This window comes from Sebastes umbrosus, chromosome 1 (genome assembly GCF_015220745.1).
Source record: "Sebastes umbrosus isolate fSebUmb1 chromosome 1, fSebUmb1.pri, whole genome shotgun sequence".
In the NCBI taxonomy this organism is placed as follows: Eukaryota; Metazoa; Chordata; class Actinopteri; order Perciformes; family Sebastidae; genus Sebastes; species Sebastes umbrosus.
Window position 1 is genome coordinate 16,629,387 of NC_051269.1, and position 13,325 is coordinate 16,642,711.

At 40.2% G+C, this 13,325-nt stretch overlaps 1 protein-coding gene across 1 annotated transcript; it reads right to left on the reverse strand.

Annotated features, from left to right (window-relative positions):
* Positions 1 to 194: 194 nt before the first annotated feature.
* LOC119497206 (1,25-dihydroxyvitamin D(3) 24-hydroxylase, mitochondrial) lies at positions 195 to 7,581 on the reverse strand. Its single transcript, XM_037785156.1, has 12 exons — positions 7,218 to 7,581; positions 6,488 to 6,678; positions 6,281 to 6,374; positions 6,103 to 6,196; positions 5,252 to 5,343; positions 4,796 to 4,907; positions 3,485 to 3,630; positions 2,584 to 2,750; positions 1,394 to 1,472; positions 1,043 to 1,240; positions 807 to 918; positions 195 to 632 (listed from the first exon to the last, which is right to left on the reverse strand). Exons 1-11 carry the CDS (start codon positions 7,482 to 7,484, stop codon positions 808 to 810), a joined length of 1,551 nt encoding a protein of 516 aa, XP_037641084.1. The 5' UTR covers positions 7,485 to 7,581; the 3' UTR covers positions 195 to 632; position 807.
* Positions 7,582 to 13,325: the final 5,744 nt, after the last annotated feature.

Here is a 13,325-nt window from a genome sequence, read left to right on the forward strand (position 1 = left end):
AGCTCTAAAGAAAACAGCTTGTCTAATAATGAAAAGGGAAGCATGCATACATACTTAGCTCTAAAAAAACTAAGCTTTTTAAATATTTATTTAGCTCTGTTACTCAAGCTGTAAAGACTCCAAATCACCCAAAGACTTTAATACCAAGTCTCGACAATGCACCACTTTGAGAAATAAACACAGGCGTGGCTTTAATACATTCATGAATGCTTTTATTTCAGTGAATAAAATATGTCTCTACATAAAACAATGTACAATATCACAATATTATAATGGCACTTTATATACACAATGAAAAATAAACATATGCATGACTTATATATATATATATATAGTTATATAGATAGTTATTAAACAAGGAAAAGCAACAGTTAGACATTTACATACACAGCTGCCTTGGTACAACATTCAATTTGTACATAACAACTGGTATTTCGGTCAGTCATTATCAGTCATAAGTAATAGTTTTAAATAAGTCTGAGGTATTCATGGCATGATTACATGTATAATAATTTCTGTTTCTTTTTTTCTATTTACAGAGCAGCAATACAAGGAGTCACTGGACCATCAGGGCCAAGGCAACAGAGGTATCATCTTTCTGTCACTACGTCCACAAGAGGTGAATATGCAGCCTGAGAGCGGAGGGAAAGAAGACATAATGAATTAGTATGAATGCCACAGTATCTCTCATGTCTGAGAGTGGTATCAATCTTCTCATCTAACGCTTGGAAAGAAAGAAATAGGCTAGGCGTATTTCCCCCCTAAAAAATTAAAAAGCAAAAATCCAAGTAGAGAGATTAACTCACCTCATCTCTTGATGAAGGCAACGGGAAGTTCTCTGTTGGGGACCAAAAGTCCTGAATGGATCATGTCGAGCGGCTCATTATCTGTTGCCACGATCTCATAATCTCTGACCAACTGTGAGAAACACAATGAGAGTTGAATTCGATCAGTCAATTAAACTTCGAGAGAGTCATGTGACAAAACAATCAGTCTGTAGTGGCCCACTTGTAACCTGCTTTAATGTGACTGATAATCTTACCCAGCACATGGCCAGCTGTAGCTGCAGCTCTGCCAGCCGTCTGCCGATGCACATCCTCTTCCCGATACCGAAGGGAACGTGGGCGAAGGGGTTGATGGTGTTGTTCTCCCGCAGCCAGCGCTCAGGTTTGAACTGCTTCCCGTTGTCAAAGTACTCCTCGTTGGAGCCCAGTGCGTGGCTGTTTATCATTAATACTGTCTGGAAATGAACAAAAATAACAATTAAAGCATGATTATACAGTAGATTACAAGAGTAAAAAATCCAATAAAGACCTTAATGGTTACTGTAAATTAATACAGGAATGTAATGTGCTCACGTCAGGTGTATGGAAACAAGAACTAAGCCACTTACTCCTTTGGGAATGGCATAATCTCCCAACACAGTGTCTTTGTCCAGAGTCCTGCTGGTGAACGGGACTGACGGCGATAACCTGTAAGAATTAGAAAAAGAAAAAAAACAGCGCATGAGAATACGGCCTCAGTGAAGCTCTATGGCATGGCATGACACACATATCTAAGCTGTTCAACGGGAGCTAAACAAATTCCTGATGTTTTCCACAGTGTAAATTGAGGTGAGATATAATCTCATATACATTCCCAGTGTGATGCGGTTACGGCATTAGCCTTAAATAACATGTTAGGCAACTTGTGACTGCACGAAACGATGGGGGGAAAGTGGGCTCTAAAGGGGGTTAGGCAATGATTTGAACGAGACCATGGGGTTTAAGCCGGGACCACCGGTTGTTGCCGCTCATACCTCCGTATCTCAAGTCTTTGAGGCAGTCATGTGTGTGAGTTTTGCCCCTTAATCTCCGTGGTACTGGGTGAAATCATGATGCAGACAGTGTGTCTGATTGGGAATTCATCGGTGGATGTTATGTCATGTCACATGTAGCTACAGCCATTTTTTAACTTGACCCTGAGCTGTATAGCGTAGGTATGTATGGAGTATTCACTTAATAACAATGTGCTATGATCTTCTACAGAGGTGTCTTTCAACCCTGTGCTGCATGGTGTTCAATGTGTCATATCACCATTTTATTAACTTGTAACTGCATCTTTTAACATTTTTATCAAGATCTCCATCATGATTGTTGTATTTTATTTATGTCCTTTTGCTTATTGCTGCTCTGCATGTGTTAAGAAATGACTATAAGCAGTATTGCTTGGCTGTGCTGCATGGTTACGTGTACTGAATAATGATATTGTTGATGTATTACTGTACTACTGTTTTGCTGCTTCCTGATGCTCTGCATGGCTTCTGTACATTATTTCTTGAGAATGTTTATTTTGTTGCTGTCTTTATGTTGTCTTGTTGTCTTCTGTCTGTAAATTTTAACGTTTACCTCACCGGTTTCAAAACATCTCGCTACAGGACTGCAGTTGAAAATTAGCCAGCTCGCATTTACAGAAATGTTAATTAAGGTGTTTTCCTTGGAAAATAGTCTCTGCAGTGTATTGCCTGTTAATTATTTCTCATAATGTAGCCACAGTAGCAGCCAGCAGTGTTATGTAGCTCTTCTATTTCCTGTTGTACTGTACCTCATGGACTCCTTGAGGCAGGCCTTGAGGTAGGGCATGGTCTTGATGTGCTCTCCACACGGGTCCTGGTCGGGAGCCACCACCGCTCTAATCTCCTCCAGCAACTTCCTCTGAGCTCCGGGGTTACGTGACAGGTTGAAAATAGCCCACAGCATACTGTTGGCAGTCTGAGAAACGTAAACACAACGAGGGAGAGAGAGAGAGAGAGAGAGAGAGAGAGAGAGAGAGAGGAGATGTCACTTAGTGAGTGCATTCCTCAGTGGGGTCCTGAGGGGAGCAGAGGAATGTTTGGGGTCCCTCAAAGGCTCCTCAGTTACATCCACATCACATTCATTTTCTACTTTTGAAGCACTGTAACTGTTTGTTTTAGAGGCTGAACAGTTTTTTTTCTTTCCCTCCTCAAAGGAAAACAGGCGAAAGGTAAAACGTTTAAAAGGTTAACATTCATAAATATATGGTGCTGTGCCGCAGCTATGTGATGATCTATTTTTCTTTAAGAGCACAAACTGTAAATAAACACTAGAAACCATCTTGCATTCATCAGCCGCGATGCCAAATCAGTAGTAGTAGTAGTAGTAGTAGTAGTGCTACTGTAGTTCTCCTACACGCTTGTCAAATGGGAAAAGTTTCAGTTGTTTGCAATCTGCAACCTCACCGCTAGAGACCAGCAGATCCTACACACTGCATCTTTAAAACAGTAGTTTGACATTTGGGGAAATAGCCTATACGTTTATTTGCTTTCCTGCTGAGAGATAAATGAGATGATTGATATGAAACTGGCATTGAGCTTCTCATCTAACTTCAAGCAACTCAGCAAGAAAGCGATTAAGTGTATTTCTGAAAATATCGAACCATTCCTGTAACTTAAATGCATGTCTTTGTAGTACAAAATGTTGCTCACCGTCTCAACTCCTCCGATCTGCAGCTCTGTGATGGCGGCGTACAGCTCCTTCTTAGAGAGACAGCTTTGGTGTAAGATGTCACCGATGAGGTCGTCCGGAGCTCTTTCGGCGTTTCTCTTCAGCTTCTTGTCTATGTAGACTTTGGCTGAGGAAACACAAAGCAGTAAAGATGTAATCATTCCCATTTCCACTGGGTTAAATTTCACATTTGCCTCAAAGTGATTTGGTGTATTCAGTGTGTGTATCTGTCATGTCCCGGGCTACTTTTTGATGTGTGACCAGTGCTCCTCTTTGTTAATTATACGCCAAACACAGACAGTTTTCTCTGCTTCTTATATTAAATACCACCTGCATTGAGAAATCTGATCATTTGTTTGGAGTGGATTTTCAGACCTTCTGACTTTTATAGCTGACCACTAGAGCTGGAGCAAGAAGCTGATTAGCTGATTGACAGAAGATTAATCTGCAACTATTTTGATGATCTATGGATTGATAAAAAGTCATTTATCAAGGAAAAATGCCAAATATTTGCTGAGTCCAGCTTCTCCAACATGAGGATTTGCTTCTTTTCTCTCTTTTGCATCATTGTAAAGAACATATTTGGCTTTTTGACTGTTGGGTCGTACTATTTTCTGACATTTTATAGAATGACTAATGTGATAGTAGTAACATGCCCCACCTTTGCTGCAGTGTTTGTAATGTGGATCAAGTTATGTCAGCGTTAAAGTCCTTTTTCTTTGGTTTTGTCTTTCCCATGTATGATCTATGTAAGGGAGCATGGCAAGTCGAAGAATGTATAATGTGTGAAATTAAATGTCCACTTTGAAATGGTCTGATGTTTTGTCCTTACATAACATATGATCTGAGTCATATGGATGACCGGCAATGCCTCTCTGTTTCTGTACTTGTTTGATCCCTGACTGTTCATGTGAGCCGTAAGCTTATAAGGGCTGAGCATCATTTCAAAATCACATGACACAGAAACAAACTAATGTCTGACTAACAGTCCAACCAGCATCACCATCATCTTCCTGCACTGTGCCGTCCCTCCCACCTCCTGCTACTACAAATATTTGGCAGATTTCTCCCTCTTAGGTCATGCGGTTTACTACGACTCTGGCAGCCGTTTACCCAGAGTACCAAGTACACAAAAAACACTGAGGCACTCAGTTCAAACCCACCCGCCCTCCCTCTGTTCCTCTCTATCTGACCTCTGAGCTCAAGCTGGTTTGTACATCACGGAGCGGTGAAGACAAACTGTACTACAACTTTGTTTGTGTTAAAGTGTATGTATGTGGGTGTGTTTGTACCTGTGCTGAAGATGCGGTCCCATGCTGCTGTGTGGTCCTGCCACGTTTTGGTGTTGAGGCTCTTGTGGAGCTCTACCGGCGTGACCATCATCATGCCAAACGTGCTCATCATCTACACAGAAACACAAAGAGGTGTTAAATCTAATCATCGCCCCACTCACACTGAAAACCTTCGTTGCAATCTTTTATCAAGGTCCTCTGTTGTTTCTTGCACCCTCTGCCCTGTGAGACCTTTGTCACTGTGTCACTGTGTCTTATCTTCTCCTGGACTGTGGATGATATTGGTTTGCCCCAGTAAATCCCAGTAAAATCTCAGTAAATACAGTGAGAGTGAACAGCTTCAGCACTGCAGGCTGACCTCAGGCTGAGGTGAACCTGATGAACTATACAATGTTTCCACAGCATATCACAGATCATCCCAGGCGTCCCCTCCGAGCAAACAGCAGGCGTACTCACTGTTTTCACGGCGGTGATGAAGTTCATGGCTTCCTCGTTGACTTTCTCCTGCAGGAGACCGAATCTCTTGTCGTAGAGGACGAGGCAGATGGCTGCACGACAAAAGAACAGCAAAGAGTGAGATTCAGAACTGAACGTATACATATTAAGAAAGACTTTTAATTTGAAAATAACTGAATATTCCTATCTACATACTTGTAAATCACAACTACTGATCTGTTTTTATATAGTTAGAGGTCAAAAAAATAACATATGTATAAATGATTATAGATCCAAATGATTTGGACAAACAAGAATAGAGCTGATTCATTGATTGGTCAATCAACAAAGAATTACAACTATTTTGGTAATCAATGAATCGTTTCAGTCAAACTTTCTCTTGTTCCAGCTTCTCAAGTGAGGATTTTTCTGCTTTTACTTCTCTTATGCAAGCTGAACTATTTTTTGGACTAAACAATACATCAAAAAAATATAATCAACAGATTAATTGATGATTAACCTGACAAAAAAGCACTGAGCCTAGAGTGTCAGCTATCACATATTATAACAGCTAGATCTCTCCATTAATGTGAGAATATACACATCAATGTGGATGCCACTGTTTTGTAACACAGCATGCATAAACCCACAACATTAAGTTTAACATCAATCACTACAAAAAAATACCATCAAGTGTGTTACAACCAGTTGTGTTGCACTGCATTGAAAACTACAATCTGTGCAAAATCACTCTGATGATAATCACCAGTCGATATGACAAAAAAACATGCATAACATTCAAGTATTTCTGACAAGAAATTCATTTGCAGCCCAAATGAATAACTAAAGGGGAAAAAAATAGTTGAACTTACTCTCAAACGACCATTTGTTCAGTTCGAAGTACAAGTCTTCAATCTTTCCACTGACGTTTATTTGTCCAATTCTGCCAACGAAGTCCATCAACACCTGCATTTACAGACAACATCTGTCAACATCTGTCACGAATAAACACATAGGCTATAAAACAAACTGATATATCTGAATCTTTACCTCATTTATTTTGCGATCAAGCTTCACCACCTCTGTGGGCTTCATGAGTTTCTGCTGAAAGGCGCTCCTCACTCTCTGCCAGTCTTTACCCTCTCTGCAACATACACACAAACAAGCTTTAAAACATCCAAGCTGCTAATCCTGACCAATTACACACACTTTCCATATACAAAGTATGAATAAAGGAGAAGTGTAAAGTGTACTTACAGAATGAGGAGTCCGTACGCCTCGTCTCTCATGTCTCTGTATGCTGTCCAGGGTTTGATCTCCAGCCTCTGAGGGTAGTTTCCCTCCTTCCTATAGAGCGCCTCCAGAAGGCAAGGTGCGCCAATGTGCACCGACTCAAAGGAGCCCAGCTTCATCCGGAAAATCTTGCCGAATTTCTTATGATAATCAACCTAAAAATAGAGAGAGAATTAATCAGTCGGAGTAGTGCAATTTAAAATGAAATATTTGAAATATTCTCTTTTTGAATGTTTATTATAATTGCACATATAGCCTTTTTTTTTATTATTATCAATATTTTTGAAAATCTTCTAAAATAGAGTACAAGTTTGTTTGAGTTTGGCAGGTTGCTGCCTCATAATAGTCCTCTCAAACATCCTCAGTATTGATTGTCATTTAATACGTTATCCAGATCTTTCCATGTGGCCTCTAATTAATGTTAAAATCTAATTGGCATTGTTTTTTTTAAACATTTTTTGTTGTGGCAATGATTTAAAAAAAATAAGATGTATTTTTTTTTTTTTTTAATTTCTTAAGATAATCAACCTAAAACAGAGAGATAATTAATCAGTCGGAGTAATGCAATTTAAAAATGAAATACTTTCAACATTTAAAAAAAACAAAAACATTTTTGTTGTGGCAATGATTAAAAAAAAAAAATAGGCTGTATTTCCTTGGAAACAATAGACAAAAGTTATTCATTTGACTGTACCAGTGCCTCGTGTTGTCTCGTCAGACCTCCTTTCCGGAGGAGTTGAACCAGACTGCCCACGAGCGGCCAGTTGGTGGGTCCGGGTATCTCGTCCAGGCCGCGCGCTCCTCTGGAGGCAGCGTGAGGACAGCGCGCAGCCTCCACACTCACAGCATCCTTCTCCTCCAGCACGCACACTGACGAGGTGGGCTTGAAGTGCTGCAGCCCGACTGACTTCTTCTTCAGCAACTCAACAATCTGAGGAACTTTTTGGATCTGAGCCCTCATCCTCAAAATTGTATTGAAAAAAAAATAATCTAATGTTCAACAGCTTTTCCTGAAAGTTTCTCGTTTTCTTAGAAGTGTCACACCTTACCGCAATATATATACCCTGACAGTGTTTATTCCTCCAGCGCACTGAGCCAATCAGAGGCTGGTCCTGCATGGTGTGGCAGTCGAGCCCACTATTCAGTTATCCTCCACGTTGGGAGGGTCGTATGTGACCCCAGATAGACCGAGGAAGTCCTCAACCCCCCCTCCTCGCTTTATAAATAAACACACAGGACACATCGGAGGTGACGCGGTTCAGAGCGGCCCGCGATGAGAAGAAACGAAACTTTGGCAGAGCAAATACTACTGCCACACTTCTGCATCGTGGGCAAATATTTGACCGATTGCAGGTTGTGTGTTTGTGTTTTGGAGTGTGTTCTTTGTGGAGGGGAGAAGAGGGGGGTGTAATGGGGCATTTTCAGAGCAATTCTCTTTCTGAATGTTTATTATAATTGCACATATTATAACCTATTATTATTATTATCAATATTTTTTGAGAATCTTCTAAAATAGAGTATACAAGTTTGTTTGAGTTTGGCAGGTTGCTGCCTCATAATAGTCCTCTCAAACATGGTAATCCTCAGTATTGACTGTCATTCAATACGTTTTCCAGATCTTTCCATGTGGCCTCTAATTAATGTTAGAATCTTATTTTGATTTTCCAAACTGTTCCAAGGGTGCACAACTTTCTTTTTTTTTATACTTTATTTTTTCCTCTTTTTAGGCGGTTTTCATATATGCAATCCATTGTTTGTAATTACAACAGTCTATAAACTAACTTTTAATGAGCTTACAGACAAACCCATCAAATACACTAGAGAAAACAACTTCAACATTCAAAACCAAAACAAAACCAAGAAAAGAAATAACAATAATAATAATGACAAAAACAAGGAGTAGAGTTAAAAAAAACAAAACAACAAAGCAAACAAAAAAAACAAAAAAAACACGGGTAACAAAAAAAAAGAGAAAGGGTGCACAACTTTCTAATATAAGTGCATGTAACGTGTAACGCAAAGTAAGTAAATACAAATGCTTCATTTGATTTGATTAATCAGCTGTTTGATATCCGCTCTGTGAGTTGATGGGCTTGCCTGCAGTGTGTGTGTGTGTGTGCACTCCCATGCACACACACACACACACACACACACGCACACACATACATGTCATACACACACCGCCCCCTCAGAGCTGGCATGACTTACGGTAAGTAACATGTGCCGGGCCGGTGTTATTGCCCTTTAAAAGTGCTCATTGACACACTCTCAGGTGACCTCAGAACAACCTTGAACCTTGACTGGACAAGAGCCACTCCAGGTGTAACACACACACAGAGACATCAAGTTACACGCGCACACACACACACACTCACACTCACACACACACACACACACTCACGTACATCAATCAGCCCCATTTTGTTAGTTTAATCTGTACTGTGACTTCCTTTTGTGGTTTTGTAAGGATTAAACAAACAAGATATAAAGTATTGATTAGCGAGCTTTAGAGCTGCTGATCAACACATTTTGTTCCCTTTGAACGGAGCCAGGCTCTTCCACCTGTTTCCAGTCTTTATGCTAAGCTAGACTAGCTGGCTGCTGGTGGTTGCTTCATATTTGGCGTACAGACCAAGCGGCAACTTCAAGGTGCTGAAAAATTGAAGTCAGTGCGGCAGTGCCAAAAGCTGCATGTCATCGAATGGCCACTTGAGGCTCCCCATAGACCCCCCATGTTAAAATGCCTGACTTTACAGCAGAAATAAACATGTTTACGGCCTGGTACAAAAAATGTTTTTTTGGCAGAGGCTAAAAGATCTGACTATTAGTACTCTGTAGTACGGGTCATACTTCAAAAACACTAAATCCTACAGTTCTCAGAATGTGAGACTATCCTCAAGAAGAACGACAGCATCAGTTGCTTCCGGCAGTGCCCAAGCCACTGTCGTAGTAATCATGATGGGAGTAAAGGAGGAAATCAGGTAAACCCGTCAAATACCGCCGTTTGGTAAGTGCCCCTCAGCATCGAAAACCGACGCACGGAGGCACCCTTTACCATAGTACATGACGAACCAGGCTTTCAACTAACTCCAATGTAAGCCCATCCGTGGCGTTATTCGACAGCCGGAGCAAGTGACGCAGTATTAATAGCGTGAAGGCAGTTGGGAGGGGTGTTGGATGTGTCAAACAAACGCAAGACTTTCAACCAGGAGACCGTTGTTCGTGTCCCGTGTGAAACTAAAAGTAATGTTGACTTATTATGTCACGTCAGTCTTTAGTCATGTGACTCGTTATCATCAGCCCTGTGAGTCACGTGAGTCGCTAGTCCTGTGAGTCGCTAATCAGTGAGTTAACGTCAACCACGACCGTTTCTTAACCCTAACTAAGTGGTTGTGTTGCCTAAACCTTACTTCCTGAAAACGGAAGTTTCTTTTGAAAGGACACTATGCATGTGACAAGCGTATATTGACACACTGTCTCCAGTCCGTCCAAAAGTAACGCAACCCTGTGCGTCTACGATGCCAAGCGCAGGTATTTGACGAGTTGAGGGTAATGTGAGGGAACATGTCGGAGTGAATGGTTGGATCGAGAAAACCTCAGGCTTTAATACAGGAGACCGCTGTTCGTATCCTGTTTCCAACTGACAGTCAGTATTGTTTTTTTTTAGATACATTACCATGTACCCAAACATTAACCAAGTGTTTATTATTGTTACCCTGATAATGGTTATGATAATGAAGGTCAGGGGCGGAGACAGACGTATTCGGGGCTCATCTCAAACTGGGGGGTCTTGGGACATCGGGGAGATTTCTTTCCCCTTTACAGCAGGTATATGCACTATTTTTCAAGCTATTTGAGTTAAAGGGACTATTTGTAACTTTGTACGCGCATAAATGTAGCGGGTCGTCACACATGCGCGTTCGCATATGCGCGCTCGCGTGTGGCTGGAGCCTCGTCTCCGCTGCATGCTCTCCTTCACTCAGAATGCGCGCACGTCCTCGCTGTCTCGCTCCACCTCTAGACGTGAACGTGTGCTCACTACACACTGCAGAAGAGTTAGTTTAGCTCTGAGAATATCTAGTGAATGCACAGGGGACGTTTGTGCAGAAATAAATTCTGCAGTTCCTCCAGACCAACAGAGGTTTCCCGTGTCTTGTGAAGTGACGGAGCTTTTCAGAGAGTTATGTTACCCTCTCGTTACCGACCGGGTGCCGGTGTCTCCTCTGCTCTCTCCCGCTGCGGGCGGAGAGAGCAGAGGAGACATGCTACAGAGCCCCACTGCTTCAGCCTGCACTTAGGCAGGAAAAGCCAACACTAGGATCAGATCTAAATCATGTTCATGGAGAGACCTTTGTCTGGTCAGCTGACATTACTGCCAAGCAGCTGAAATATAGAGTGATATTGTGCTTTTAGCTGACGTGTGTCGCCTCACTGTTTTGAGCGATGCTCGTTCAGGTATATTTAGAGCGAGCAAGCTGACTTTCGTTGATTTCACGGCCACAGGTGTCGCTGTTAAGAAGCATTTCTGAAAGTTACAAATAGTCCCTTTAATAGAGTGCTTAAAAATCTGTACATTATTTGGGATTAACATAGACTTCTATAAAATCAGACTTCTTTTTGCAACCAGAGGAGTCGCCCCCTGCTGGCTATTAGAGAGAATGCAAGTTTAAGGCACTTCCGCATTGGCTGCACTTTCCGACCCGGAGGTTGCCCACTGGAGGGAACAGACAGATGATGTCGTCAGATCAGAAAACATTTGCTGTTTTCGAGGGCACGGACAAATTACGTATTTTGTCATTTCATTGGAGGACTTGTTGCATACTGTAGCTGAAAAGCATTCTACCTTTCCTGCCTGGTAAATGTCCATGTCTTTCATAATTTATCTGTCCAGCTTGTGACAGGATGTCTGTTAAAAAGTCCAAAAGCCGAAGCTGTGCTAACCCCTGATGACATCACAAGGGTTATTTTCATAGACTTTAAAAAGCTCCTCTAGAGAGCCACGGAAGAAATAATTCAACTGTGTTCAGAAGCTGAGCAGCACTTCCCAGTAAAGTAAACTGGTCTCTGTCAGAAAAACACTGTGGAGTGCTCCTTTTCTTCTGTATAATAATATTTCTTCTGTTTCCAAGTACTGTACAATTTCGATCATGGCCTTAAAGTGGTAAATTATTATTAGAGCAACGACAAAGAGCTGAAACATTTAGACAACTGACAGAAAGTTACTTTTATTGATGAAGGATTAATTGTTTCTGTCATTTCTTACAGCAATAAGACCAAAAGGTTCTCTGTGCAGTAAATTGAGTATGTTTGCGTTTGGGACTGCTAAGTCAAATGAAAATGGGTAATTTTTTACTATTTTCTGACATTGTATAGAAAAGAGATGAAAATATTTATCAGTTTGTGAAGAAAATGTTCAACAGATAAAGAAAATAATAGTTATAATAGAGCTGTATCATTACAAAATCATCCAGTTGAAAAAATAAATATGGTACCACTTTTAAAAAAGAAATATGAGTAACACTTCATTTTACAGGTCCATAAATGTCATGGTAATTAGGTGATAATTAGCAAATAACATATATATATTTTTTTAATTATTGCCAAATTACCGTAATATTTACCTTAAGAATGATCAAAAATGACTTTATTATAAACATTATTTAATAATATTATACTAAAATAGCATATAATGGTTTAAAAAGGGCCCTTAGGCTTGAGAAGCGGCTGTGCGCTGCTCTTCGTCGGAGGTGGAAAACCAAAACTAATAGAAGACACTTCTGATCAGGTACAAATCTCACCATTTTGTGACTTATTGTCTAAAATAAAGCATATCAATACATCAAATGGAAATGTATTAAATAAATGACCAGCTATTTATTACTGCTCATTGTGAAATAGCGGAATATAATTATTAAATTATATTCATAATAGATATAAAATAATATTAATAAAAGTCCAGAGTCAAGTCCCAAGTCAAGACAGCCAAACAAAGTATCTTTCGATCAATTTTGAGATAAATATTTGGGGTATTTGGCAGTAATTCAGAAGAAATTTCGAATAGGTTATTTGCTAATTATCACCTAACTACCATGAAATGATGTGTTACTGATATATGGTACCACTTAAAAAAAAAACTGAAATATCGATGGAAATATTCAATATTACTAAAGATAGCATTTATTTAGTTACAGAAATAACAACTAACCATTTATTTAGAGCCAGTTACAGAATAATAACATGTTAAAAATACATTAGTGGATCATGTTTGGGCATAACGGGGAGAGAAAACGAAGCGAGAGCAGCAGGTTGTTGAGCAAGGCCTTGCTTTTAACACAAGGTAACACTGGCAGTGTCACTGACAGCTGGCACTGCGCAGGGTGCAAGTCATAGAAAACATGTTTTCTCGTGATGTTCTCTTGTGGGCAAATAGTGCTACGCAATACCCTCCTCTCTGACCTTGTATAGAATAAGTGACTGAAAATGATTTGTTTTTATCGTAATAAATGTGTAAATGTAGGATGTGTGTTTGTGCTATTTGTTCATCAAAAGGACTTTTTTGTAATTTCATTTTAGATTTCAGCTGGAATACAAGCACAAGCTCTGTTGTTTTCAGTGTGTGTGTGTGTGTGTGTGTGTGTGTGTGTGTGTGAACAAATAAGGTTTTCAAGGCAATTTGTGAAAAATTATTCATTTTGGAAGAAATTGCAGTTGTGTAATTTTACAAAAACAAAATGTATTGCACAGTAAACTCAATTAATTTGACGGATTGTTCCATCTAGTTTGATGAGGACACAGGAATGTA